The sequence below is a fragment of the Macaca mulatta genome, chromosome 20 (assembly GCF_049350105.2).
Source record: "Macaca mulatta isolate MMU2019108-1 chromosome 20, T2T-MMU8v2.0, whole genome shotgun sequence".
NCBI lineage: Eukaryota > Metazoa > Chordata > Mammalia > Primates > Cercopithecidae > Macaca > Macaca mulatta.
Window position 1 is genome coordinate 63,549,801 of NC_133425.1, and position 27,950 is coordinate 63,577,750.

General features: G+C 52.6%; 2 protein-coding genes and 1 pseudogene across 18 annotated transcripts; all 3 read right to left on the minus strand.

Moving 5' to 3' along the window:
- Window positions 1-952: 952 nt before the first annotated feature.
- Window positions 953-6,019, minus strand: DPEP3 (dipeptidase 3). 4 transcript variants are annotated; one of them, XM_077983621.1, is made up of 10 exons: window positions 5,375-6,019; window positions 4,929-5,055; window positions 3,788-3,917; window positions 3,557-3,698; window positions 3,228-3,297; window positions 2,943-3,119; window positions 2,554-2,635; window positions 1,983-2,058; window positions 1,383-1,518; window positions 953-1,291 (listed from the first exon to the last, which is right to left on the minus strand). In XM_077983621.1, exons 1-10 carry the CDS (start codon window positions 5,734-5,736, stop codon window positions 1,055-1,057), a joined length of 1,539 nt encoding a protein of 512 aa, XP_077839747.1. In that variant the 5' UTR covers window positions 5,737-6,019; the 3' UTR covers window positions 953-1,054. The 4 variants fall into 4 exon arrangements, with proteins under 4 accessions (XP_077839747.1, NP_001180985.1, XP_077839748.1 ...); NM_001194056.1 differs by having other exon boundaries at window positions 2,554-2,638; window positions 5,375-5,777; XM_077983622.1 differs by having other exon boundaries at window positions 2,554-2,638; window positions 4,929-5,122; window positions 5,242-5,761.
- A 4,770-nt stretch (window positions 6,020-10,789) lies between these two features.
- On the minus strand, window positions 10,790-22,294 carry DPEP2 (dipeptidase 2). Of its 13 annotated transcripts, none has more exons than XM_077984391.1 (11): window positions 18,149-18,409; window positions 16,973-17,292; window positions 16,494-16,662; window positions 16,090-16,219; window positions 15,864-16,005; window positions 15,130-15,199; window positions 14,835-15,011; window positions 14,055-14,139; window positions 13,023-13,098; window positions 11,248-11,383; window positions 10,790-11,156 (listed from the first exon to the last, which is right to left on the minus strand). In XM_077984391.1, the coding sequence occupies exons 2-11, from the start codon at window positions 17,245-17,247 to the stop codon at window positions 10,902-10,904; spliced, it is 1,515 nt and encodes a 504-aa protein (XP_077840517.1). In that variant the 5' UTR covers window positions 17,248-17,292; window positions 18,149-18,409; the 3' UTR covers window positions 10,790-10,901. The 13 variants fall into 13 exon arrangements, with proteins under 13 accessions (XP_077840517.1, XP_001097323.1, XP_077840520.1 ...); XM_001097323.5 differs by having other exon boundaries at window positions 16,536-16,662; window positions 18,261-18,406; XM_077984394.1 differs by having other exon boundaries at window positions 14,055-14,136; window positions 16,536-16,662; window positions 18,261-18,403.
- Window positions 18,291-27,922, minus strand: LOC100424608 (lysine--tRNA ligase-like; annotated as a pseudogene). The gene is made up of 6 exons (XR_013411052.1): window positions 27,662-27,922; window positions 27,166-27,365; window positions 26,537-26,865; window positions 25,356-26,232; window positions 20,916-20,944; window positions 18,291-18,368 (listed from the first exon to the last, which is right to left on the minus strand). The product of XR_013411052.1 is annotated as a lysine--tRNA ligase-like (transcript).
- Between the last annotated feature and the right edge of the window lie 28 nt (window positions 27,923-27,950).

The window sequence follows — 27,950 nt, forward strand, 5'->3', positions numbered from 1 at the left end:
CCAAATAAATGGAACAGACCCAGACATATATAGACCCTTGGTTTATAACATAGGTGGCACTGGAGTCATTCTTTCTCCCAATTCAAGGTTCCCATGGAAGGAACTTAGATCTGGCTCTGGCCCAACTGGAGAGGAAAGCGGCCAAAGGAAGAGGCCATTCGAGTGAGTCATGCAGACCCCATGAGTTTCATTTCTTTTTTTTTTTTTTTTAAGATTTGGTGATTCTGTACCCCCACATTTAAAAATAAGTTTTTTAAAAAAAATCAGAGGACCTAATCTGAGAATCTTTTACAAAGGTACTCTCCAGATAATTCCAAACAAGTTATTCTTTTTTAGGGGGGTCGGCGGAAACGGAGTCTCACTCTTTTGCCCAGGTTGGAGTGTAGTGGTGCAATCTCGGCTCACTGCAACCTCTGTCTTCTGGGTTCAAGTGATTCTCCTGCCTCAACCTCCCAAGTAGCTGGGACCACAGGCACGTGCCACCACGTCTGACTAATTTTTTGTATTTTTAGTAGAGACGGGGTTTCACTGTGTTAGCCAGAATAGTCTTGATCTCCTGAACTCATGATCTGCCCACCTCCACCTCCCAAATTCTGGGATTACAGGTGTGAGCCACCGCACCCGGCCAAGTTCTTTATTCTATAAATAGTATCAGCTTCTAAAAAAAACAAACACATTTAACCTCTTTGACAGAAACTGGGAAGCACCCCACTGTTACACTCCACGAAGGGACTGAAACTGAACTCACTTCCTTTGTGTTCTTCTGTGGGCTCAAGCTTTTAGCTGAAGAATTTCATAAGATGCCTCTGGCCTTCCTGAGAGAGCCAAAGCTGGAGGTGAGTGGGAAGCACCCACCTTGACCAGCTGTGGCTAGACCACAAGATCCCTCACTGACCAAGAGCCCACCTGCCCCCACTCCCGCTAGGGAGAAGGAAGGACATGTGCACCTGGCTCCATGTGTAAAATGTTTATTCTCAGCATGTGCTTAAGAATGAACTAGGACGGGGGGCTTCGTGAGACTTTGCCACAGTGACCTCTTGGGGGACCGGCCGTGTCAGCAAAGCCACTGGATGACAGTTGGGAAGGTGGCAGCAGCCACCAGGCCTGGAAGAAGGTATGGGGAGGCATCTGAGGACCTCCAGGGGACCCGATTGGTTGGCCACTTGGTCACCTCCAGATGCGTAGCCTGGTGTCCATTCTGAGGCACGAGGTGGGAGTGGCAGGATGTGCTCAGTTGCCCATATGGAAACTCAGCCTCCATGGGGCTCTGCGCCCTGCTCTCCTCTCTCACCTGGGGGAGGAAGTCCACAGTCAGAGGCTCCCACAGCAATCCCCTCCCTTGCTCAAACCACTGAACCATCCTGTCCACCAGCCCAGCTTACCTTTTCCACTTGTCTGAAGACCCGCAGCAGGTTTCCACGAAGGACACCTTGAAGCTCTTTCTCACTCCAGCTACGACTCAGCAACTCCTCTATCAGGACTGGGTATGTGGACACGTCCTCCAGCCCCTGAGGGAACCTGTGTGGCCACCCACCAGCCAGCTGTGGGACCTCAGCCCTGATCCTGGGTTAGGGCCTGCTACCCACCAGCCCTAGTCACACAGGGGAAACTGAAGGCCAAGTTCTTCAGGCTAGTGAATGCAACCGTGGAGGCTCCTGGAGGACTGGGCTTCTGTAGCCTCCACCTGCTGAGCAGATGGTCAGCCCACAGCTGGTCTGCAGGGCTGGGAGTGGAGCTTATCTTGGAGCCCTGCCTGGGGAGGGGAGTATTTAGCAAGTATGACAACTTGGAGTAGGGCCACTGGGCCACTGAAGGGACAGGGAGAACCTAGGAAACAGGCCCTGAGAGTGGGGAGTGTTGGGTGGGCTACGAGACCAGAGCCTGTGGCTGAGGCCTGGATAGGAGGATGGCAGGATGGGAACGAAGACTAAAGGACTCCCTGCGGCACCCCACCCTAAGAGAAACCTCAGGGAAGCACTCACCGGCCAGCCCCGTCGTAATTTCCACCAATCCCGATGAACTCAGATCCAATGACTGCCCTGATGTGGTCAAAGTGATCTAAGGTGGAGGTGAGTGTGGGCAGCACTAGGCTGGAGTTAGACCCTGGCACCAGCCCTGTCCCCAGCACTCCAGGCTGTGGCAGTTGGCTCCACAGAGCTAGCTCATGGCCAGTCATGAGTCCTGAAGCGGCTACATGCTGGTCCATGGACCTAGAGTGGGGACCTCAGAGCCACCCCTTTGGGCCTTTTCCTGCCCAGGAGCCACCCTGCCTCTGGGTTCCTTGAGAGCCTTGTGGGGCTCAGCCTGTCCTGCCCAGACATGTGGGGAATGAGAGAAGTTCAAGGATCGGGAGCAAAACCAAGAGGCATCAAACCCATCAGCGCCGACTCTGTGGCTGCAGATCTGGGTGGCACTGAAGAGCCGTGTCTGCTGCCTCTGGGTCATTGGGAGGTCTGCCCGTTGCCCAACAGGTGCACTAGACTGCTAGAGTCGTCCTGAGAGCCCTGGCAGCCACAGCCCAAGCTGGCGCTGCACAAAGCAGCAGGGACTCACCTGCCACCGTGGACACGTTAGCCAGCAGGTTGCACTGCAGCACCCCCATGGACAGTGTCACCATCACGATGCCACCATTCTTCTTCTAGACGGATAAAGGGACACTCATCTCAGCCCTTCTGGCCTGAAAGCATGCCTCCTGTGCTGTGGGGGCCCTGGTAGGACTGTGCTCCGTCCTGGCTTCAGGGGTTGGAAGAGGCTTCACCTCTCTGGGCTTGTGGGTCCCTGGGTGGAAATGACTTGGCCTTGAGTTTCAGGGATGGAGGATTCACCAGCCTGTGGTTCAAGGGTATGTGAAACCCGGCCTGGTGGCTTTCTCTCCTCAGGGTCAAGAACCTTTGGATAACACACGCCTAGCCCTAGGTTTGAGAGCTGGGATGGCCACCCACCAGAAGCTGCAGGATGTCATCGGGAACATTCAACGAATTGTCACACACAGCTCTGGCAGCTGAGTGGGAGAAGATCACAGGAGCCCGAGACACTTCCAGGACCCTTCTCATCAAGGTGTCCGATGCATAGGACAAATCTATCATCATGCCCAGGCGGTTCAATTCTTCTACCACTTTCTGCAGAAACAATTAGTTTTTTTTGTGGGGGAGGGTGTTGGGATGCAAAGGTGTATACACATATCCATAGGGAGCAGGTGGGGTGGGGTACAAAACAGGAGTCCTCACCTCACCAAAGCTTGTCAACCCGCTGACATTGGTGTACATGTGGTGTGTGAACTTGGTGGAACTCTCTGCCCTGCAGGACAGCCATGGAAGGGCAATTTAGCTGATCACACCTTGGGCCATCAGGTCCTGGGAGCCCTGGGTCTATCCATCCATCCCACTTCCAGAACAGGTGCAGGACCAGCTGCTTTCTGGGACTGTGAGAGACCCGCTGGGTGTCCAGCCTCCCTCTGCAGACCCCTTTATCCTCAACGGCCTGGTCACACCCATGCCACGGATGGGGCAGTTTCCACACCATGCCATCTAGCATCCTGGCCAGGTGCTGTGCTCACCATGGTGTATTGCAGGTGAAGGTGAGTGTCAGGTAGCGCACTCCCAGTACATAGAAACTGCGCAGCACAGACAGGCTGCTGTCCAGTGAGTGACCACCCTCCACGCCAATGAGGCAGGCCAGCTTTTGAGAGCTGTTCAGACCTAGAAGGAGGTAGAGAGTCAAGTGGTTAAATCCCAGGAACAGAATCTCCAGAGTGACATCCTGACTATTCTCTCATCTGCGGGCCCACCTTCAGCTGAGGTCACAAGCTCGAGTTCAGAGTAGGAGGCACACATGCGGCGAATGAGGTCAATCTGCTCCAGGGCGAGGCGCACGGCAGTCTGGTCCTGAGTCTGGCATGAGACGGACGCTGACCAGAACTGAGGGTAGGTCAAGGGGTCCAGAATGAGGCCAGGGTGGTCTTCATCCCCTAGGCCTGCCACTCCTGCCTTAGACCCCATAATACCCATTTGGGTCAGTGGCCCCAAGCGAGGCACTACATGACTCCATGGTACCTCGATGACTTTTTTTAAATTTATTTTTTATATTTTTTATTTTAAAATTTGAGACAGGGTCTTGCTCTGTCACCCAGGCTAGAGTGCAGTGGTGTGATCATGGCTTATTGCAGCCTTGACCCCCCAGGCTCAAACAATCCTCCTACCTCAGCTTCCCAAAGTGTTGGCATTACAGCTGTGAACCACCGAGCCCTGGTTCCTTGATGATGGCTGCCAGCAGTCAAATGATGGACTCACAACACATCATAAATTACTGTTACGGCCAGGCCCAGGGGCTCACGCCTGTAATTCTCACACTGTGGAAGGCCTAGGAGGGTGCATCACCCGAGGTCAGGAGTTGGAGACCAGCCTGGCCAGCATGGTAAAACCTTGTCTCTACTAAAACTACAAAAATTAGCCAGACATGGTGGCGAGTGCCTGTAATCCCAGCTACTCAGGAGGCTGAGGCAGGGAGAATTGCTTGAACCTGGGAGGCAGAGGTTGCAGTGAACCGAGATCGTGCCACTGCACTCCAGCCTAGGCTACAGAAGGAGACACTGTCTCAAAAATACAACCAAACAAGCAAAAAACTGCTTTTAGTCCATGTGCTATGTGAATGCCCCAAGGCAATCCACATTTCAATGTCCTTTGTAATTACAGCAGACTGACCCCACACCAGGGATTTTCTGGTCATTTTCTGCATGTTTCCACAGAACCTGGGCATCCCTGCAGCTAGCCTGTCTTGGCCTCTAAGGCCCCACTCTCCTTAGAAGCCACATGATGGCACACTGCATGCCCCATTGTATTTAGTCACCCAGAGGCTGGGCGATCCAGGTTTCTGTGACCCCAACATCCCCCAGCAGCCATGCTGTGGCACCCTGTGTGTCCCTGTGGTACCTGGGCACCCACGAGGCCGTCTCTAAGCCTGTCCAGGCTGGTCTGACTGTGACTGAAATTTCGCAAGTTAACATCTTGAAGCACATTCTTGTAACGCTGTCTCAGGACCTGGGGCAGGTCATTGTGGCTGGGGGCGTGAAGGTCAGATGGAAACAAGGCCTTCAGATCAGTCAGGATACACCAGGTGCTTGGGTCTACCCTCCCCCACCCCACCAGGCAGCTCCTCACGCAGACCATATAGAAATCTCCTGAAGTCGGGTTGGAGGGAGGGGGTTAGGTTCCACCAGGAATGCGGCAATGGGGGGAAGGGCACCCATGGGTGATGGAGGAGAGAGGGCATCCAGGGGTGGTGTGAGGGAGCCTCCTTGATAGCCCTGCATGTCAGAACCTCCTCTCCTGCCCAAGGTGTGTTCACCCTGCATTGCCCAAACGCTGCACCTACATACCCGTCCACGAGGGGGAAATCCCTCATCAGGGCCTGCGCGCGACTCCGAAGGTCCAGGGTTGTGGTGGTGCCTGGAGTAGTGAGGCCTGGCGTAGTGAGGGTGCTGGGGACTCCCGGCGTGGTGAAGGGGCTGGGGAAGCCCAGCGTGGAGAGGGCTCTGGGGGCGCCCGTCGTGGTCTCCCCGCGGGTTACGGGCTGCCGCAGCAGCAACAGCAATAGCAGGAGCAGCAGACGCCGCAGATGCCGCCGGCTGAGCGCGCGGGAACCCTCGTGGCCTGTGGGCTGCATATGGCGCTGGGGTCGGTCGCGGGAGCCTGGGAGGAGCAGGCGACGGGCAGAGGCCGACAATGGGGTCCGGACCATGACGACCCAGCCTCGTGGCCTCGCGAACAGTGGATTGAAGTCACGCGACTCTGCGACCGAAGAGCCACGCAAGGGGGCGCCACGGCTTTTCCGTCTCCAGGTAGGAGAGCGCCCCCATGGGCCGGAACCGCCGCTGCAGCGTCGAGGACCCCTCGCCCTTCCACCCCCAATGCTGGCTCCGTAGACCCCCAAGACAAGTAGGGGAGCAGGCCAGGCGGGGAACTAGTAGGGGCCCAGGGATCTTCCTGATCTCACCTCCTACCCAGGCCCACGTGGGGGTTAGCTGCTGGCTTGTGCCCAGCTCCCAGGCAGGTAAAATACTCTAAGCTGAGGCTCAGAAGAGTTAATTCGATCTGTCTGTTTTGACTGACAGAAAAAGATTCACTATAGATATTTCATTTCATTTCATTATTTCATTTCATTTCATGTTTTGATACAGAGTTTTGGCTCTTGTTGCCCAGCCTGGAGTGCAATGGTGCAGTCTTGGCTCACTGCAACCTCCACCTCGTGGGTTCAAGCCATTCTTCCTTAGCCTCCCAAGTAGCTGGGATTACAGGCGCCGGCCACCATGCCTGGATAATTTTTGTTTTTTCAGTAGAGATGGGGTTTCACCATGTTGGCCAGGCTGTCTTGAGCTGCTGACCTCAAGTGATTTGCCTGCCTCGACCTCTCAAAGTGCTGGGATTACAGGCATGAGCCACTGTGCCCAGCCCCGAAAATGAAATTTAAGAACAATTTTTATGGGGGATCATTATTTTAGCTTTTTTCCTTGGAGTTGCAGTGGGGTGATCATAGCTCGCTGCAGCCTTGAACTCCTGAGCTCAAGCGATCTGCCCACTTAGGTCTCCCAAAGTGCTGGGATTACAGGTATGAGCCACCACATCCAGCCTTAGTTCTTTTTTAGAGATAGGGTCTTTCTGTGTCGTCCAGGCTGGTCTCAAACTCCTGGCCTCAAGTGATCCTCCCACCTTGGCCTCCCAAAGTGTTCCAGTTGCAGGCATGGGCCACTGCATCTGGACCTGTTTTAGCATTTAGTGTTGAATATTTTTTCTCTATATATGTTAATATACACACACAAAAAGACCCAGAAGAGTCTACACATCAAATGTTAGTTAATAGTGGCCCTCTCAGCAAGAGATCTACCTACACCCTGATCAGTTTGCATCTCATTTCTTTCTGTATTATGGTGATACTGGCTAAGGGAATTCATGGGTAGTGCTGGTAAGGGCTAATCAGGGTCATAGAGGGTTGGTGGAAGCACCACAGCAGTAGCTGAACCTTGCTTGAAAGGATGGGGTCTGGATCAGGCAGGAGGAGTGGAGAGGGGATCCTGTGTTGGCTAACAGCCCAGCAGAGATCTAGTTTGGGCATTACAACAACTGCTGTGGAGGAGGCACAGGTGGATCCTCTAAGGCATGGAGTTGTGGGACAAGATCAGACTAGGGCTCTTGGTCCTGAGAGCACGAGGGGGCTTGCTCTGACACATTATTTCACCTGGGGCAGAAATCCTCCTTCAAGACAACACAAGGCAGCTTCCAGCAGCCCCTCATCATTTCCTGTTGAGAAAACCCTGGTGCAGGGGAAATGATGTCAAAACTGCATCTCGGGCCGGGCGCGGTGGCTCATGTCTGTAATCCCAGCACTTTGTGAAGCTGAGGTGGGCAGATTGCTTGAGTCTAGGAATTTGAGACCAGCCTGGCCAACACAGTGAAACCCCATCTCTACTAAAAATACAAAAATTAGCCAGGCATGGTGGCACCTGCCTGTAATCCTAGCTACTCAAGAGGCTGAGGCAGGAGAATCACTTGGATCTGGGGGGCGGAGGTTGCAGTGAGCCGAGATTGCACCACTGCACTCCAGCCTGGGCTACAGAGCGAGACTCCGTCTCAAAACAAACAAACAAAACAACTGCATCTGGGCCAGTGCAGTGGCTCATGTCTGCAATCCTAGCACTTTGGGAAGCCAAGGCAGGTAGATTGCTTGAGTCCAGGAGTTTAAGACCAGCCTAGGCAACATGGTGAAATGCTATCTTTACTAAAAATACAAAATACTAGCCAGGCATGGTGGTGCGCACCTGAGGTCCCAGCTACTCCAGAGGCTTAGGTAGGAGAATCACTTGAGGCCAGGAAGTTGAGGCTGCAGTGAGCTGAGATCCTGCCACTGCACTCCATCCTGGGCAATGGGAGTGAGACCCTGTATCAAAAAAAAAAAAAAGAAAAAAGGAAAAAAAAAAAGGCCGGGCATTGTGGCTCAGGCCTATATTCCTAGCACTTTGGGAGGCCAAGTTGGGTGGATCACCTGAGGTCAGGAGTTGGAAACCAGCCTGGCCAACATAGTGAAACCCTGTCTCTACTAAAAATACACACACACACAAAAATTAGCCAGGCATGGTGGCGGGTGCCTGTAATCCCAGCTACTTAGGAGACTGAGGCAGGAGAATCGCTTGAACCTGGGAGGCAGAGGTTGCAGTGATCCAAGATCATGCCACTGCACTCCAGCCTGGGCAACAAGAGCAAAATTCCGTCTCAAAAAAAAAAAAAAAACAAACCCTGCATCTGGGTAGCATCTGAACCCCTCGGCTTGAACCAGGTCCTGCTGAGAAAGGTCAATGATACAAACCGAATCTAAATTATCCTCCCTCTGCATCTGTTTCTGTCTCTTGTTTTTCCACCTGGGCTCCCTGATAAATGTGCATCCCTTTCTGAGAGGGCACATCGAGAAGGGCCTTGGCCTCTGGTGACTACTTCCCCTTGTTCGTTGCTGTCTGCTCCTCCTCATGCCTGGGGGTTAATGGCCAAGTGTGACCCAGCTGCTTCTAGCTTTGGTTCTCTCAGGAAGGGCAGAGAAAGGTCATGTTTATTTTGGTCTCCCGACCTGCCATGAAGGTCTTTATTTAAGTGACTTGTAACAACATGAAGAATGGCAACTTTGCTAATAGTTTAAGAAAAGTGTAGAAGAATTGCATGTACAGCTGTTTCCTATATTATTATTATTATTTTAGTTTTCTTTTGTTGTTGTTTTGGGTTCTTTTTTTGAGATGGAGTCTCTGTTACCCAGGCTGGAGTTTAGTGGTGTGATCTCAGCTCACTGCAACCTTTGCTTCCTGGGTTCAAGCAATTCTCCTGCCTCAGCCTCCTGAGAAGCTGGGACCACAGGCGTGTGCCACTACAGCCGGCTAATTTTTTGTGTCTTTAGTAGAGATGGGGGGTCACCATGCTAGCCAAGATGGTCTCGATCTTCGACCTCGTGATCTGCCCGCCTTGGCCTCCCAAAGTGCTGTGATGACAGGTGTGAGCCACCGCTCCCAGCCTATTATTTTAAATTGTTTAGGCCGGGCGCAGAGGCTCATGCCTGTAATCCCAGCACTTTGGGAGGGCAAGGTGGGTGGATCACTGGTGTCTGGCAGTTTGAGACCAGCCTGGGCAACATGGTGAAACCTCGTCTCTCCAAAAAATACAAAAATTATCTGGACATGGTGGTGCGCGCCTACAGCCCCAGCTACTCAGGAAACAGAGGTGGGAGGATCACTTGAGCCCAGGAGGTTGAGGCTGCAGTGAGGCATGATCGTGCTACTGCACTCCAGCGGTGACAGAGTGAGACCCTGTCTCAGGAAAAAAAAAAAAAAAAAAGTATTATTTTAATGGGCAGCCCCCAGAACTGGAAGAGGTTCAGAGGACTCCCTATTTCCTACATTAGACACATGAAAGGAGAGGGCATGAAGTTACAATTAATTTTTTAAATGTTATCAAAATAATACATAAGCACAGTTTAAAATGTTTGCTTATGGCTGACTAGGTAAATCAAAGTTACCCTACTCCATCTGGGCATGGTGGCTCACTCCTGTAATCCTGGCACTTTGGGAGGCCAAGGTGGGAGGATTGCTTGAGTCTAGGAGTTGGAGACCAGCCTGGGCAACATAGGGAGATCCCTGTCTCTATAAAAAAATTTTTTAAATCTTCCTTTAAGTGAAGTGATGAAAAAAAGAAAGCTGGCCGGATGCGGTGGCTCACGCCTATAATCCAAACACTTTGGGAGGCCAAGGCGGGTGGATCACAAGGTCAGGAGTTTGAGACCAGCCTGGCTAATATAGTGAAACTCCATCTCTACCGAAAAAAGAAAAATCAGCTGGGCGTGGTGGTGCGTGCTAGTAGTCCTAGCTGCTCAGGATCTGAGGCTGGAGAATCGCTTAAAACCGGGAGGCTGAGGTTGCAGTGCGCTGAGATCATGCTACTGCATTCCAGCCTGGACGACAGAGCGAGACTCCATCTCAAAACAATAATAATAAAAAATAAAATAATAAAAAGCCAAGCACGGTGGCTCACATCTGTAATCCCCCAGCACTTTGGGAGGCCGAGGCAGGTGAATCACCTGAGGTCAGGAGTTCGAGACCAGCCTGATCAACAAGGTGAAACCCCATCTCTACTAAAAATACAAAAATTAGCCGGGCATGGTGGTGGCGCCTCTAGTCCCAGCTGCTCAGGAGGCTGAGACAGGAGACTTGCTTGAAGCCGGGAGGTGGAAGTTGCAGTGAGCCAAGATTGTGCCACTGCACTCCAGCCTGGGCGACGGAGCAAGACTCCGTCTCAAAAAAAAAAAAAAAAAAAAATCCAGAAAGTAAAAATAAAAATAAAATAAAATAAATTAGCTGAGTGTGGTGGCGCATGCCTATAATCCCAGCTACTTGAGAGGCTGAGGCAGGAGGATCACTTGAGCCCAAGAGTTCAAAGCTGCAATGAGCTATGATTGTGGCACTGTACTCCAGCCTGGGGGACAAAGTGAGACTCTGCCTCAAAAATAAATAGATAAATAAGTAAAAATAAAAAGTAAGAGATGAGCTACTCAGAAGGAATACGGAATAGGGTCTACCTCCTGCCACCGGATTCACCACTGTTTTCGTCCAGTGCTGAGCCCAACCACCTGGGTCACCTCGGGCTCCTGCCAACAGTCTTTCCTTGAACAACTGGTGGCTGAAATGAAGGATTCCCCTACCAACCACCAGCATTGGGAGACTATGCCACCAGACCCCACTGCAGAGAAGGAAACTCATGTCTGGTTCTATGTCTAAAACATTTATTTTCAGGAAATATTTGTGCCTGCACAACAGGGGAAATTTGTGGGGTGTCTGTGGCTTGCTACAGTGACATCTGGCAGGACTAACTGGGTCATCAGAGCCACAGAATAAGGACTGGGAAGGTGACCACAACTGCGAAGACTGGGGCCATGTTGGGGGAGGACTCTGAGAGTGGCAACTTGGCTGATAACTTGGGTGTCCAGTGTGTGGGAATCTCAGTGAGTTTCTGGTCTGAAGTCAGACTCTGTCTCTGACGCAGACGTGAGAGGTCGGAGCGGCAGGAACTGCTCAGCTGCTCATCCGGGAACTTGTCTTCCAACGGGCTTCGCCATTCATTTTCTTCCTGTACCTAGAGGTGGCAGTTGGTGCTCAGCTTCCACAGCTGTCCTCCACACACCTGCTCAGACCCCTCGGCTACTCTCTTGCCCAGCCCAGAGTACCTTTTCCACTCGACTGAAGACCCGCAGCAGGTTTCCGCGAAGGACACCCTGAAGCTCTTCCTTACTCCAGCCACGACTCAGCAACTCCTCTATCAGGACCGGGTATGTGGAAACGTCCTCCAGCCCCTGAGGGAATCTATGTGGCCACGAGCCAGTGGGTTTCAGACCTGATTCCCTGATCCTGACTGAGAACCACAGTCCAGGGTCCATGAAACCCCAGCCGTAGTCAGGTATGGGAAGTGGAGACTTGGAGAGAGTAGGTAATCTTCCTCTGCTCTTCATCCTTCAGAAGGAGGCCTCAAAACCTCCTTGAATATTTATCAAAACTCATTGAATCATACTATTAAGATCTATGCCTTTTACTGAATGCAAATGATCCCCCCTACCAACCAGAGTTAAAAAGAAGAAAATGGCCAGGTGTGGTGACTCACACCTGTAATCCCAGCACTTTGGGAGAATAAGTGGGTGGATCATTTGAGGTCAGGAGTTCGAGACCAGCCTGGCCAACATGGTGAAACCCTGTCTCTACTAAAAATACAAAAAAGAGGCCAGGCATGGTGACTCACGCCTGTTATCGCAGCACTTTGGGAGGCCGAGGCAGGAGGATCACGAGGTCAGGAGATCGAGACCATCCTGGCTAACATGGTGAAACCCCGTCTCTACTAAAAGTACACAAAAATTAGCTGGGCGTGGTGGCGGGCGCCTGTAGTCCCAGCTACTCTGGAGGCCAAGGCAGGAGAATGGCTGAACCCGGGAGGCGGAGCTTACAGTGAGCCCAGATCATGCTACTGCACTCCAGCCTGGGCAACAGAGTGAGACTCTGTCTCCAAAGAAAGAAAGAAAGAAAATTAGCTGGGCATTGTGGTGCACGCCTATAATCCCAACTACTTGGGAAGCTGAGGCAGGAGATTTGCTTGAACCCAGGAAGCAGAGGTTGCAGTGAGCTGAGACTGCGCCACTGCACTCCAGGCTGGGCAACAGAGTGAGACTCCATCTCAAAAAAAAAAAAAAAAGAAGAAGAAGAAGAAGAAAAGGCCCAGTGAGGTGTCTCAGGCCTGTAATCCCAGCATTTTAGGAGGCCAAGGCAGGAGGACCATTTGAGTCCAGGAGTTCAAGACCAGCCTGGGCAACATAGTGAGAACCCATCTCTGCAAAAAATAAAATTATCTGGGCATGATGGCACATGCCTGTAGCCACAGCTACTTGCAGGCTGAGATGGCAGGATCACTTGAGCCCAGAAAGTCAAGGCTGCAGTGAGCCAAGATTGCGCCACTGCACCCCAGCCTGGCCAACGGAGCAATACCCTGAGAAGAAAAGAAGAAGAATAAACAGAAGAAAAGGAAGAAAGAAGAAAGAGAAGAAGAAAGAAGGAGGAGGAGATGAAGAAGAAAAAGGAGGAGGAGGAGGAAGAGAAGGAGAAGGAGAAGGAAAAGGAGAAGGAGAGGAAGAGCTTCTTCAGAAAATAATGGTTGCAAACACAGCCACTGTGCACAGGGCAGAGAAGATGGTCAGCACACACCAGACCTTGCTGACGGTCTGTTCAGAGAGAGTGGGTCTACTGGGGCTGGGGGATGAGCTCTGTCTGGTAGTTTAGCCAAGTATAACGTCCAAAGTGGGGTCACTGGGATGAAGACAAACAGGAGAACCCAAAGAACTGATCCTGGGAGTAGGGAGATGCCAGGTAGTCAAGGCCTAAAGGACATGATGGCTATGGTGACTGTGAAGTCCCCACCGCTGTACAGCTAGCTCCAGACAAGCCACAGGGAAGCACTCACTTGCCGGCCCCATCATAATCTCCGCCAATCCCAATGAACTTGGATCCGATGACTGCCTTGATGTGGTCGAAGTGATCTGAGGAAGAGGCAGGTGGAAAGTCAGCTGCGTAGGGCTTCCAGGGCAGGGGTGCCACTGGGGCTGGACGGCAGTGAGTCTCTTTGCAGCCTGTAGGCCAGGCAGGCTAATTCCTTCATGGCCTGCCACATAGCTTGGCAACCTGAGAACCCTGAGGTTCGACCTGAATGGATTCAGCTGGTTCTGGCCTGGACTTCAGGTTTGGAGTGGATCCACAGAGCCACCTGTCTGGGCCATTTCCCACCTAGGATTAAACCTGCCTCTAGTCTCTTTAGAATCTGGTAGGAACTCTTTTCTTTTCCTTTTTTATTTTTTCTGAGACAGTGTCTCGCTCTGTTGCCCAGGTTGGAGTGCGGTGGCACAATCTCGGCTCACTGCAAGCTCCGCCTCCTGGGTTCACGCCATTCTCCTGCCTCAGCCTCCTGAGTAGCTGGGACTACAGGCGCCTGCCACCACGCCTGGCTAATTTTTTGTACTTTTAGTAGAGACAGGGTTTCACCATGTTAGCCAGGATGGTGTCGATCTCCTGACCTCATGATCCGCCCGTCTCGGCCTCCCAAAGTGCTGGGATTACAGGCGTGAGCCACCGCGCCTGGCCGGTAGGAACTCTTTTCTGTGGTTGTGGGAGATGACAGAGGGACAAAGAGTACAATCGACAAAGACCCCAGAGACCTAAGGGGACTTCCAGTCTCTTGGCCAGAGGCTGAGGCAGGGTGCTTTTGTGACCCCCTGCAGAGGCGCAGACAGTTAGCACTCAGGTTCTATGTGTAGTTTCCTCCCTTATACCCATCAGGACTGCAGCATTGACTCTGTGGCTGCAGCTCCACATGACCAAGGTGCTGTGTACTGTCTATCATTGCATTTTTTTCAGTGAAACCACTGGGACAGTACTGAGGCCCTCCCAAGTCTTCAGGTGCAAATCAGAACTGTTCAGAGAGCCCAGGAGTAGGGGTTACCTGCCACAGTGGACACATTGGCTGACGGGTTGCACTGTATTACTCCCATGGACAGAGACACCATCACGATGCCACCGTTCTTCTTCTGCAGGGGCGGGCAAGTGGACACTCAGCCTGGCCCCTCAGCAAACTGCATTCCCACCCTGCCACCCTCTGGATCCCTGGAGGGGGTGTTCAGTCCTGGCTTCAGGAGTCAGAGGAAATTTTACCTCTCTGGTTTTGTGTGAATGGCGGAGTCTAGGCCCTGGTCTGGCACAGGTGTCTTGGCACTTACTTTGAGGAGTAGAGGAATATACATATTTATCATCTAGAACCCCCCACTCCTGGATGTGGACTGTGGGGTTGTGGAGCAAAAGGTGTTCAGCCTGAAGTTACAGGAAGTGGAGGGAGCAGGGCCTCAGGTTTGAGGGCTCCTGTTTTTTGTTTTTGTCTTTGTTTTCCGTGGCAGGGTCCCACTCTGTCACCCAGGCTGGAGTGCTGTGGTGTGATCTTGGCTCACTGCAACCTCCGCCTCCCAGGTTCCAGAGATTCTCCTGCCTCAGCCTCCCAAGTAGCCGGGATTACAGGAATATGCCACCACACCTGGCTAATTTTTGTATTTTTAGTAGAGATGGCGTTTCCCCATGTTGGCCAGGCTGGTCTTGAACTCCTGACCTGAAGTGATCCACCCACCTCTGCCTCCCAAAGTGCTGGGATTATAGGTGTGAGCCACCGTGCCTGGCCAAAGGGCTCCTGGTTTGAACCTCTTGCTTGAGGTTCCTGTGCTGGGCAGTTTCTCACCAGAAGCTGCAGGATGTCATCCGGAACATTCCGAGCACTGTTGCATACACCCCGGGCAGCCGAGTGGGAGAAGATCACAGGTGCCTGTGATACTTCCAGGGCCCGCCGTGCCACAGCATCTGAGACGTGGGACAAGTCTACCATCATGCCCAGGCGGTTCATTTCTGCCACCACCTTCTGCAGGGACATGTTGGGGGAAGGGTATCAGGGATGCCCATGTGTGTACATTTATCTGTAAGAAACAGCTGGGGTGTGCACATCTGTGTGGGGTGGAGTTGTGAACCAGGGTCCTCACCTCACCAAAGCCAGTCAGCCCGCTGATGTTGTTGTAGAAGGAGTGGACTCCCTTAGCCGAGCTCTCTGCCCTGCAGGTGGCCAGGAAGCAGTCTAACTGGTAGCTGTTCCGTGGCCTCAAGAGCCTAGAGGACCTACCCACCCTCCATCCCTGCAACCCCCTGAAACAAAAACAGGGATCCAAAATGGGCCATGCAAATGGGCCATGCCTGGCAGCAGGAGTGCCCTGCTGGGTCCAGTCTTTTTTTCTTTTTTTTTCCCCTTTTCTTTTTTTCTTTTTTTTTTTTTTTTTTTTGAGATAGAGTCTTGCTCTGTCTCCCAGGCAGGAGTGCAGTGGTGCGATCTTGGCTCACTGCAACTTGTACCTCCTGGGTTCAAGAGATTCTCGTGCCTCAGCCTCCCAAGTATCTGGGATTACAGGCATGCACCACCACGCATGGCTAATTTTTGTATTTTCCGTCAAGACAGGGTTTCACCATTTTGGCCAGGCTAGTCTCGAACTCCTGGCCTTTAGTCATCTGTCCGCCTCAGCCTCCCAAAGTGTTGCGATTACAGGTGTGAGCCACCGCATCTGGCCAGGGGTCCAGTCATATTCTGAAAACCAGAATCCCAGCTTCCCTCCCCACTCGAGTCAGTGCCAGACCCCATGGGTAAAGCTTGTTCTGGGACCACAGTGACCTCAGGCACATCTCTGCCCCTGCCGCGGCAGTCCCACACCATCTGTGCTAGGCTCACCAGGGCGTGTTGCAGGTGTGGGTAAGCGTCAGGTAGCGCACTCCCAGCATGTAGAAGGTACGTAAGACGGAGAGGCTATTGTCCAGCGAGTGGCCACCCTCCACACCGATGAGGCAGGCCAATTTCTGGGTGTCATTCAGAGCTGGGGGCAGGTAGGTCAGGTGATTACTCTCGAGGTCTGGAGTAGCTCAATCAAGTTCCTAACACTTCCCATCAACTCACCTACCTTTAGCCGAGGTCACAAGCTCCAGCTCAGAATAGGAGGCACACATGCGGCGAATGAGGTCAATCTGCTCCAGGGTGAGGCGCAGGGCATCCCGGTCCTGGGTCTGGCAGGGAACGTAGGCTGACCAGAACTGGGGGAAAAGCCAGGGGTTGGCTTGGACAGGGGCTGCTTTGGAGCACCCTGGACTGCTCACAGCCTCCACAGCTGACACAGCACCCAGTGGGCCAGGAGGTCACATGTAATGCACTGCTTCTTCCACGGGGTCTTCCTGGCCACCAAGCTGGTTCATTGTAGCCTCTGCAGCCCCCAGCATCCATATCATGACACTTTTTGGGTCACTATGGTAACTGAGTTCTCATGTGACTAACTTGTGATCTCTGGGGTCCCCACTCTCTCCAACATACCCCAGCAGCCATGCTGTGGCACCTCATGTATCCCTGTGGTACCTGGGCGCCCACGAGGCCATCTCTAAGCCTGTCCAGGCTGGTCTGGCCATAGCTGAAATTGCGCAGGTTAACATCCGGTAGCCCTTTCTGGTAAACCTGCCTCAGGACCAGGGGCAGGTCGTTGTGGCTGGAGGGATGTCAAGGCAGGGTCAGTTGAAGAACAGACAGATGGGCCTCTTAGCCCTCCAGTTCAGGAAGGACACATCTGGGGATCCCCATCCCACATTGTCACACGACTATACTGAGACCCCCTGAGGCCCGGGCTAGGAGTGCCCACCCAAGAGGGGGTGACAGAGGGGAAAGAGTATCCATGCATGACGGGAGAGGGCATCCAGGTGAGATGTGAGGGAGCCTCCTCCACAGCCCTGCATACTCTGGGACCCTCCCTTGCCCAGGAGTGCGCTCAGTCTCATAGCCCCCTTGCAGCAATTACGCACCCGTCCACTAGCGGGAAGTCCCGCATCAGGGCCCGTGCCTGCTCTCGCAGGCCCTGGGTGCTGGGACTACCGAGTGTGGTCGAGGGAGCGTAGGTGCCTGGCATGGTGTGGGCTCTGGAGGCGCCCAGCGTGGTGCGGGCTCTGGGGGCGCCCGGCGTGGTGTAGACGCAGGTTACAGGCTGGAGCAGCAGCAGCAGGAGCAGGAGCAGGAGCAGCGGACTCAGCAGAGGCCACCGACCAAACGTGCCGGGACCCTCAAGGCCCGCGGGCTGCATGTTGTGCAGGGCCGGGCAGGCGGGCAGGGGTGGCGGTCAGAGAGCCTGAGAGGGGCGGGCGAGGGGCAGAGCGCGACGATGGAGTCCTGACCCTCGATTCAGGCCACCCGGCGGAGTGGCCTCACGAGGAGGGTAACGAAGTCACAGGGCCCCGCGAAGGATGTGCGGGGAGCGGCGGCGGCACCGCACAGTGTGGCCACCAGGGGGCGCCCAGCCCTCCAGCCGTCATCCCCAAGGGCGCTCCCGCTGGCTGGGCGGATCCCTGTCCTGGGCAGCCACTCGCGGCCTGTCTCAGGCCCCTCCACTCTCCCTGTTACCCCTCTCACTGTCCCCAGGGGTCCGACCCAGGTGGCTCCTCTGCTGCCCCTAGGCCCCCTCTCTAAGAGAGAGGGCCTGGGGTGCTTCTCCCAAACAGTGGCCCTCTGCCCTGCCCTGGGAGATCTGCGGACCACATCATGTCCCCAGCCGCCTGCAACATGTCCCGGCCACACCCAGGGCCACATGTGTCCCTGTGACCACAGTGCTCTGGGCTCTGGATTTCCTGGTGCTGGGTTGTGTGGGTGGGTGTGGGGGAGGAGATAGGCTCTGGAAATGAGGGGTTAACCCTGTGGACTGGATTCAGGAAGGGGCCCCCTGGCCCTGGCCTTCTGTCTCCCGTAATTTAGGCCCTCAAGTCTATACCTAGGGCCTCAAGTCTATACCCTGGGGACTCTCCCAGCTACTAGGACCTGTCAGGAGCACCCCTCTGTCCCCCCCCACCCCACGTTCTCCAATCAGCCTTAGGAAAGAGCTCCTTCCTAAGGATCTGCCACACCTCCCCAGGACCCCAGTGGAGGGATGAGGGCAGAGCAAGCATCTGGCCACTGCCGGGGAACATTCACTCAACAGAGCAGGAACCCACCCAGCCATCTGCATGGAAGGAAATGAAATCATATCTAGGGCAGCAGAGTCCCCGACCACAGCACCTTCCTCCTAGAGCTTCTGGCTGCACTGCTGGCCAGGATACCTCCTACCTCTGTGAGGAAGCCCCAGCCTCGTCCAGGTCAGGAGTAAGGGGCCTGAGGAAAGGCCTGCCACCTGGGTTCTGCAGCCACACTCTTCTTATCTTGTGGCTCCTGTGACTGGAGCGCTCACGGAAACCTCCAGGGCTGAGTTCTCTTCCTTGACAACAGGCCCCACCCCATTCCCAGCCTGGGGCCCTCAACCTAGGTGCCTCCTCCAGGAAGGACCCCCCAACCACACAAGCACACAAGCACACAATCACACATGCATAAGGGATGTGCCTGCTCACAGAAGCCCCACCACCTGAGAGCTTCAGGGACTGTGGCCAAACCCCTTGGTCCTCAGAGACCTTTGCCTCCTCCTGCCCCTCAGGCTCTCAAGACTCTGCTCTGAACCTTGGCACCCACTGGAGCTGCTCCATCTTTGGAGTCTCCCCTACGTGGCAGGGCCGATCAGTGCATGGGTAGTGTGACCTAAACCTGACAACTAGAGATGCAAGAAGGCGGCCGGGCGCGGTGGCTCAAGCCTGTAATCCCAGCACTTTGGGAGGCCGAGACGGGCGGATCACGAGGTCAGGAGATCGAGACCATCCTGGCTAACACGGTGAAACCCCTTCTCTACTAAAAAAATACAAAAAAACTAGCCAGGCGAGGTGGCGGGCGCCTGTAGTCCCAGCTACTGAGGAGGCTGAGGCAGGAGAATGGCGTAAACCCGGGAGGCGGAGCTTGCAGTGAGCTGAGATCCAGCCACTGCACTCCAGCCTGGGCGACAGAGCGAGACTCCGTCTCAAAAAAAAAAAAAAAAAAAAAAAAAAAAAAGATGCAAGAAGGCCTCCTAAAAAGAAAATAAGCCAGCTCTTCCAAAGGGATTGGAGGTCCCAAGCTACCCAGGAGGGGAAGTGATCCTAGCTTTGATGTATTTTAGGGACTGCACATTTGATGTTGCCCAGTGTCTGCTGTCCAGGAGGAAGGCAGATTGATGACCAAGTGCTCGAGGTGGGTTAACTCTCACGTCTACTGCTGCCGAAGGGGACCTTTTATTGTTTGTTTGTTTGTTTGTTTGTTTGTTTTTGAGACGGAATCTCACGCTGTTGCCCAGGCTGGAGTGCAGTGGCGCGATCTCGGCTCACTGCAAGCTCCGCCTCCCGGGTTCCCGCCATTCTCCTGCCTCAGCCTCCTGAGTAGCTGGGACTACAGGCGCCCGCCACCGCGCCCGGCTAATTTTTTGTATTTTTAGTAGAGACGGGGTTTCACTGTGGTCTCGATCTCCTGACCTTGTGATCCGCCCGCCTCGGCCTCCCAAAGTGCTGGGATTACAGGCGTGAGCCACGGAACAAAGTGAGACTCTGTCTCAAAACAAACAAACAAGGCCGGGCGCGGTGGCTCAAGCCTGTAATCCCAGCACTTTGGGAGGCCGAGGCGGGCGGATCACAAGGTCAGGAGATCGAGACCACGGTGAAACCCCGTCTCTACTAAAAATACAAAAAATTAGCCGGGCGCGGTTGTGGGCGCCTGTAGTCCCAGCTACTCGGGAGGCTGAGGCAGGAGAATGGCGTGAACCCGGGAGGCGGAGCTTGCAGTGAGCCGAGATCGCGCCACTGCACTCCAGCCTGGGCGATAGAGCGAGACTCCGTCTCAAAAAAAAAAAAAAAAAAAAAGAGTCTCACTTTGTTGCCCAGGCTAGAGTGTAGTGGCACAATCTCGGCTCACTGCAATCTCTGCCTCCTGGGTTCAAGCGGTTCTTGTGCTTTAACCTCCCGAGTAGCTGGGACTACAGACATGTGCCACCAAGCCTGGCTAAATTTTGTATGTTTAGTAGAGATGGGGTTTTGCCATGTTGCCCAGGCTGGTCTCAAACTCCTGGTCTCAAGCAATCTGTCTGCCTCAGCCTCCCAAAATGCTGGGATTACTGGGGTAAACTACCACACCCGGGCTTTTTTTTTTTTTTTTTTTCTGAGACAAAGTCTTGCTCTGTCGCCCAGGCCGGAGTGCAGTGGCCAGATCTCAGCTCACTGCAACCTCCACCTCCCAGGTTTATGCCATTCTCCTGCCTCAGCCTCCCGAATAGCTGGGAGTACAGGCGCCCGCCACCTCGCCCGGCTAGTTTTTTGTATTTTTTAGTAGAGATGGGGTTTCACCGTGTTAGCCAGGATGGTCTCGATCTTCTGACCTCGTGATCCGCCCGTCTCGGCCTCCCAAAGTGCTGGAATTACAGGCTTGAACCACCGCGCCCAGCCCAAATTTTTTTTTTTTTTTTTTTTTTTTTGAGACGGAGTCTCGCTCTGTCGCCGGGGCTGGAGCGCAGTGGCCGGATCTCAGCTCACTGCAAGCTCCGCCTCCCGGGTTTACGCCATTCTCCTGCCTCAGCCTCCCGTGTAGCTGGGACTACAGGCGCCCGCCACCTCGCCCGGCTAGTTTTTTGTATTTTTTTAGTAGAGACGGGGTTTCACCGTGTTTGCCAGGATGGTCTCGATCTCCTGACCTCGTGATCCGCCCGTCTCGGCCTCCCAAAGTGCTGGGATTACAGGTTTGAGCCACCGCGCCCGGCCAAATTTTTTTAAATGAAAGAAATAGATATGGTTTCTCTATAGGGAATGGGCTGGAGGTCAGGAGATCAGGAGGGGACAAGGAATGAAGGGGCCTGTGCGGGGGAGAAGCAGTGGGAACAGGAAAGACACATACCTGGGAGATGTTTGGAGGTTGAACCCACAGGATTTGGAGATGCTTTGAAGCAGGGTTGGTGGGAGATAGTAAGGAGGTATCAGCGGTGACACTTAGGGTCGGCTCTGGAGTCAGGCCCTGAGTTTCCCTGCCTCTGCCTCGTTTCCATTCTGCCCACTGCCAGCATCTAGCTAACTTAGATTATAGCCTCTGACCCCAAATTATTCCTATTCTCAGGTCTGTGTCACTGATATTGGCAGATCCTAAGACAAGACTTCACTAGTGTGTGCTATTTCCCCTGCAAGGGGGAGAGCACAGAGATGGCTTTGGGTGAGGTTATGGGGAGGATAGACCACCTTGTTGGCTAACACTTGTTTACCTCTGGGGCATGAGTGTTCATGTGAGCCACCATGCCTGGCCTATTCCTCTTTTAACAAAATCTAGTAGGACATGGTGGCTCATGCCTTTAATCCCAGTAATTTGGGAGTCGAGGTAAGAGGATCTCTTGAAGCCAGAGGTTTAAGACCAGTCTAGGCGACATAGTGAGAACTCTCTCTAAGAAAAAAAAAAGGTGGTGCATGCCTGTGGTCCCAGGTACTTAGGAGGCTGAGGTGGGAGGTTCGCCTGAGCCCAGGAGTTTAAGGTTGCAGTGAGTTATGATTGCACCACTGCTCCCTAGCCTGGGCAACAGAGTGAGACCTCATCTCTAACAAAACAAAAACAAAAGCCAATGCATCCTCCTGCCTAAAGCTCTTCTGTGGCTTCTCATTGCAGAAATCTACCAAATTTCTTTCTTTGGCTTTCAACTCCTGGAGAGTCTGCTCCCACCAGCCTCTCCAGTCTCAGCAAATAGAACTAACCTTCCTGTCCTCCAAAATCTCACCACATCAGTGATGCTACGTCCCACCACAGGGCCTTGGTGCAATCTCAGCCTCCAACTGGTAGGGCTGTTGAGGCAAAGCCAGGATAGGAAATCTTACTACAAGGAAGGAGTAGGTAGGTGAGCAGCTTTTCCCTCTACTTCCTCTTCTATGCAGTGTTTGCATAGATCAAGACCTGCAGAGGAGGCAGCGGTAGAAACAGTTTGCTCCAAGGACCAAACTTATTCTGGTGTGCAGCTCACCCGCCCCTACTCATCTCCAGTGTATTTCAAGAGTTTGCAGAGAAGGAAAAGGTCAGGCTGAGTTATAGGTGCACAGGCTGCCTCCCATGCTCAGAGTGCAGGGGTGGGGTGCAGGTGGGGCTTACTCAGTATCCAGCAGTGCCCAGATGATGATCATCTGCATCCAAGCCCCCTGGTCCTGGAGACTCATGCTTCCCTTTGATGTTGCCCCTCTGCTCCCATGATGTCTGATACAGACAATTCCCAAGAAACAATAGTCTTCCAAGCCAGAAAACAGCCTGGCCACTGTAGACAAACATCCTCCAATCACCAAGCTGAAGCCACCCTTCCCGAAATGGCAAATAGCTAACATAACATTTTTCTTCCTCAAAAGGCAGTCAATGTTTATCTTTCTAGGAGAAGTGCAATAACCCCAAATGCGTCTTTTATCTCTTGAATCTCCTGAATGCATCTCGAACCTTCTCCTCAACCCCTACCAACCCCTACCCTGCCAGCCTCTCTGTTCAACATTCCTGGGGTGCTTTTTTTTTTTTTTTTTTTTTTTGGAGACAGAGTTTTGTTCTTGTTGTTCTTGTTGCCCAGGCTGTAGTGCAGTGGCATGATCTCGGCTCACTGCAACCTCCACTTCCCAGGTTCAGGCGATTCTCCTGCCTCAGCCTCGCAAGTAGCTGGGATTACAGGCATGCACCACCATGCCTGGCTAATTTATATATATATATTTTTTAGTAGAGACGGGATTTCACCATGTTGATCAGGCTGGATGGTCTGGAACTCCTGACCTCGAGTGACCCACCAGCCTCGGCCTCCGAAAGTGCTGGGATTACAGGCATGAGACACTGCACCCAGCCTTTTTTTCTTTTTCTTTTTTTTTGAGACAGGGTCTTGCTCTGTTGCCCAGGCTGGAGTGCAATGGTGCCATCTTGGCTCACTGCAACCTCTGCCTCCCAGGTTCAAGCAATCCTCCCACCCCAACCTCCCTAGTAGCTGGAGCTACAGGCACGCACCACCATACCCAGCTAATTTTTGTATATTTAGTAGAGACGGAATTTCACCACATTGGCCGTGAACTCCTGGCCTCAGATGATCCACCCGCCTTGGACTCCCAAAGTGCTGGGATTACAGGACTGAGCCACCGCGCCTGGTCCTGGGTTGCTTTTTGATGGAGATGATTGATGACTTCGGTCCCATGTGTGCCATTGAGTTCCTCTTGCAGCTGGGCTCTGCCTGATTTCAGGCAGTACTGAGGATCTGGGACACAAGGTTGCACGCTATCCCATGTCCTTGAGGTAGTGCCATCAGCCGAGGGTGGGGAGGGGACTGGAGGGCCCTGGGGTGCAAGAACTGGATCCAGCAAGGCCTTCAAAAGTATCTCAGGGAAATTAGCTGGGCACAGTGTCAGGCGCCTGTAGTCCCAGCTACTTGGGAGGCTGAGGCAGGAGAATGGCGTGAACCTGGGAGGCAGAGCTTGCAGTGAGCCGAGATTGTGCCACTAGACTCCAGCCTGGGTGACAGAGCAAGACTCCATCTCAAAAAAAAAAAAAACCTCAGGGGACAGGAGGTGGTGGCTCATGCCTGTAATCCTAGCACTTTGGGAGGCCAAGGCATGAGGATTGCTTGAGGCCAGGAGTTCAAGACCAGCCTGGGAAACATAGTGAGACCCCTTCTCTAAAAATTGTTTAAAAAGTAGCTGGGCATGGTGGCACACGCCTGTAGTCCCAGCTACTCAGGAGGCTGAGGTGGGAGAATTGCTTGAGCTCAGGAGTTAGAGGCTACAGTGAGCTATGGTTGCTCCACTGCATTCCAGCATCTGGGCAGAGCAAGACCCTGTCTTAAAAATAAAATACCTGGCTGGGCGCGGTGGCTCACGCCTGTAATCCCAGCACTTTGGGAGGCCAAGGTGGGTAGATCACGAGGTCAGGAGATCGAGACCATCCTGGCTAACACTGTGAAACCCTGTCTGTATTAAAAATACAAAAAATTAGCCGGGCGTGGTGGCAGGCGCCTGTAGTCCCAGCTACTCGGGAGGCTGAGGCAGGAGAATGGCGTGAACCCAGGAGGTGAAGCTTGCAGTGAGCCGAGATTGTGCCACTGCACTCCAGCCTGGGCGACAGAGTGAGATTCCGTCTCAAAAAAATAAATAAATAAAAATAAATAAATAAATAAAATACCTTTTCTGAAACATTTTTTGTAAGATAAAAAATGAGGCCGGGCGCGGTGGCTCAAGCCTGTAATCCCAGCACTTTGGGAGGCCGAGATGGGCGGATCACGAGGTCAGGAGATCGAGACCATCCTGGCTAACACAGTGAAACCCCATCTCTACTAAAAAATACAAAAAACTAGCCGGGCGAGGTGGCGGGCGCCTGTAGTCCCAGCTACTCGGGAGGCTGAGGCAGGAGAATGGCGTAAACCCGGGAGGCGGAGCTTGCAGTGAGCTGAGATTCGGCCACTGCACTCCAGCCCGGGCGACAGAGCAAGACTCCCTCTCAAAAAAAAAAAAAAAAAAAGAAAGAGAAAGAAAAAGAAAAAGAGAAAGAAAAGAAGGAAAGGAGGAAAGAAGGAAGGAAAGAAGGAAGGAAGAAAGAAAACAAAAGAGAAAAGAAAATTTTTAAAAGGTTGGGTATGGTGGCTCATGCCTGTAATCCCAGCACTTTAGGAGGCCAATTGCTTGAGCTCAGGAGTTAGAGAGCAGCCTAGGCAACATGATGAAACCCTGTCTTTACAAAAAATACAAAAGTTAGCCAGGTGTGGTGGTGCACACCTGTAATCCCAGCTACTTGGGAGGCTGCAGCAGGAGAATCGCTTGAACCCAGGAAGTGGAGGTTGCAGTGAGCTGAGATCGTGCTACTGCACTCCATCCTGGGCAACTAGAGCGAAACTCTGTCTTTAAAAAAAAAAATTCCTGGCCGGGCGCGGTGGCTCAAGCCTGTAATCCCAGCACTTTGGGAGGCCGAGACGGGCGGATCACGAGGTCAGGAGATCGAGACCATCCTGGCTAACCCCATGAAACCCCGTCTCTACTAAAAAAAAATACAAAAAACTAGCCGGGCGAGGTGGCGGGCGCCTGCAGTCCCAGCTACTCGGGAGGCTGAGGCAGGAGAATGGCATAAACCCAGGAGGCAGAGCTTGCAGTGAGCTGAGATCCGGCCACTGCACTCCAGCCTGGGTGACAGAGCGAGACTCTGTCTCAAAAAAAAAAAAAAAAAATTAAAAATTAAAAAAAAAAAAAAATTCCTTTTAGAGGCAGGGTCTCACTGTGTTGTTCCCTGAAACTTCAAACTCCTGGGCTCAGGCGGTCCTCCTGCCTCAGCCTTCTGAGTTGCTGGTGGAGTCTGTGAGAAACATGGTGACCCGGTCAATACCCATGCCCCAGGCAGCTGTGGGGGACAGCCCGTATTCCATGGCGGCACAGAAGTTTTCATCTATGAACATGGCCTCATCATCACCTGCGGCCTGTTCTTCAAAAAGCTGCCGCTGCTGCATAGGATCATTTAGATCAGTGTAGGCATTGCTTATTGCTTTCTTTACGACAAATAGCTTAAAGCGCTGGGCCAGACCTTCTTTAGAGTGGTGCCATTTAGCTAAAGGGCTCATTATCTGGGGGTGATCACAGATGAATGTAGAATTGATGCAAATCACTTCCAGGAACTCACCCACAAGCTCGTCAAGGAGCCTGGCTGTGGTCCTAGGTGGAGGGCATGCAATAGCGTTTGCACACAGATATCATCAAGAATTTTGCCAGTTGCTTCCGTTTCAAACAGGTTACTTTCTGCAGCTTCACCCCCAGGGCTTTCTCAAGCTCTTCTATCATGCTGATCCTCTGGAAGAGTAGGGTGAAGTCAATATTGCAGGCTTATCCCTCTGGGACATCTGGATAGTAGGTGACCTTGTAACTACCTGTATTATGCTTCACCATCCCTGGAACCATCTTCCCTGTGATTTACATGAGATTACCATAGTCTGCATAGGCCATGCAGAACCCAGGGGTGCTGAACTCAGGATTTTACGTCAAATCAATTCCTTCATTCCAGAACTGGAATGCAATTTCATAAACCTGGTCAATGCCACCACCCACTAGCATCTTATGGTAGAGTTCTGGAGCAGTTCATGTCCAGCTTGTTGTGATAAGTGATGAAAGGCTTGGTTATAGCTCCCCCTGGGATGATGTTCATTCATGGGAATTTCAATCTCTAGGAATCCCAGCTCATCCAATAAACTTTTTTTTTTTTGAGATGGAGTTTTGCTCTTACTGCTCTGGCTGGAGTATAGTGGTACAATCTTGGCTTACTGCAACCTCCACCTCCTGGGTTCAAGCAATTCTCCTGCTTCAGCCTCCTGAGTAGCTAGGATTATGGGCGCCTGCCACCATGCCTATCTAATTTTTGTATTTTTAGTAGAGGTGGGGGTTTCACCATGTTGTCCAGACTGGTCTTGAACTTCTGACCTCAGGTGATCTGCCTGCCTTGGCCTCTCAAAGTGCTGGGATTACAGGCGTGAGCCACTGCGCCTGGCCTAAGAAACTTATTATACATGTGATGATCTTACAGCGGATGATAAATTTCTGCCTCACAAAGTCATTCAGGATCAAGTCCAAGTATCTCTGACCATACCTTGTTTCCTTGTCTTTGAGACCAAAGTGAAGATGAGGTAACATATGCAAGCAAGGCCACAGCAGTGTGATCTCATAGGGAATGAAGCTCTGCTCACTCTTCTTTGTTTTTCCCAGGATTCCCCTGATTTCCAATTATCTTTCCCCAACACAGTTTGTTATTAATATGAGTTATTCTTCTGATTTATAATTCCTGAATTTGGCCATGACTTACAACTTGACCCCCTCTGCTCAAAGATCATAGAAGTTCATGGCTGGGAACTGTGTCTCACGCCTGTAATCCCAGCACTTTGGGAGGCCAGGGCAGGCAGATCACCTGAGGTTGGGAGTTTGAGATCAGCCTGACCAATATAGGGAAACTTCGTTTCTCCTGAAAATGGAAATTGAGCCAGGCATGGTGGCACATGCCTGTAATCCCAGCTATTAGGGAGGCTGAGGCAGGAGAATTGCTTAAACCCAGGGAGGAGGAGGTTGCAGTGAGCTGAGATTGTGCCACTGCATTCCAGCCTGGTCGACAAGAGTGAAACTCCATCTCAAAAAAAAAAAAAAATCATAGAAGTTCGGCTTTCCTCCAGAAGCTTTTTTGGCATGGATCCTACCTGCCACCTTTAAGGTGATATCAGTCTGGAGATCCCCAGTTTGTAGGTGACAGTATTCTTGGATGAAGTCAGTGAGGGAGATGTCTACATGGATCTTGTTGGGGTATGGATCTTTCCCATTGACCTACCTGACTGCAAATCTTTTTTTTTTTTTTTGAGACAGAGTCTCACTCTGTCGCCCAGGCTGGAGTGCAGTAGCGCAGTCTCAGCTCACTGCAAGCTCCACCTCCCAGATTCAAGCGATTCTCCTGCCTCAGCCTCCCAAGTAGCTGAAATTACAGGCATGCGCCACCATTCCCAGCTAATTTTTGTATTTTTAGTAGAGATGAGGTTTCAGCATGTTGGCCAGCCTGGCCTCGAACCCCTGACTTCAAGTGATCTGCCTGCCTCAGCCTCCCAAAGTGCTAGGATTACAGGTGTGAACCACTGGGCCTGGCCTTGGCTGTGGATTTTGTAGCACTGATTTGGGTCCAGGCTCTCCTCCTCAGGACCCACACCATTGTCAGTGGTATGGTTGGTGGCAGCAGCAGTGACCCGGGCTTAGCTGTTTCTCACTGAGCTCTTACTGCGTGGCCGCCTTCTCTGCCACTTTCTTCTTAGCTTTCAGGTATCTCTTCAGCTTGTTCTTGCTCAGTTTTGACTCACCACCATCCACTTTAACCTTGGCCCCTTGTGCTGCAGTCATCTTCCCGGAGGGCCTGACCCAAAAGTCT

Coding starts and splice junctions, on each gene's coding strand:
- DPEP3 (NM_001194056.1), bottom strand. CDS start 5,736: ATGGTCCGGACCCCATTGTCGGCCTCTGCCCGTCGCCTGCTCCTCCCA. Junction 1,519..1,982: donor AATTACGACGGGGCTGGCCG/GTGAGTGCTTCC, acceptor GTGGCCACACAG/GTTCCCTCAGGGGCTGGAGG. Junction 1,292..1,382: donor TCTTCAGACAAGTGGAAAAG/GTAAGCTGGGCT, acceptor TTCCTCCCCCAG/GTGAGAGAGGAGAGCAGGGC.
- DPEP2 (XM_077984391.1), bottom strand. CDS start 17,247: ATGCAGCCCGCGGGCCTTGAGGGTCCCGGCACGTTTGGTCGGTGGCCT. Junction 16,663..16,972: donor GACTTCCCGCTAGTGGACGG/GTGCGTAATTGC, acceptor ACATCCCTCCAG/CCACAACGACCTGCCCCTGG. Junction 15,200..15,863: donor CACACCTGCAACACGCCCTG/GTGAGCCTAGCA, acceptor GGCCACCTGCAG/GGCAGAGAGCTCGGCTAAGG.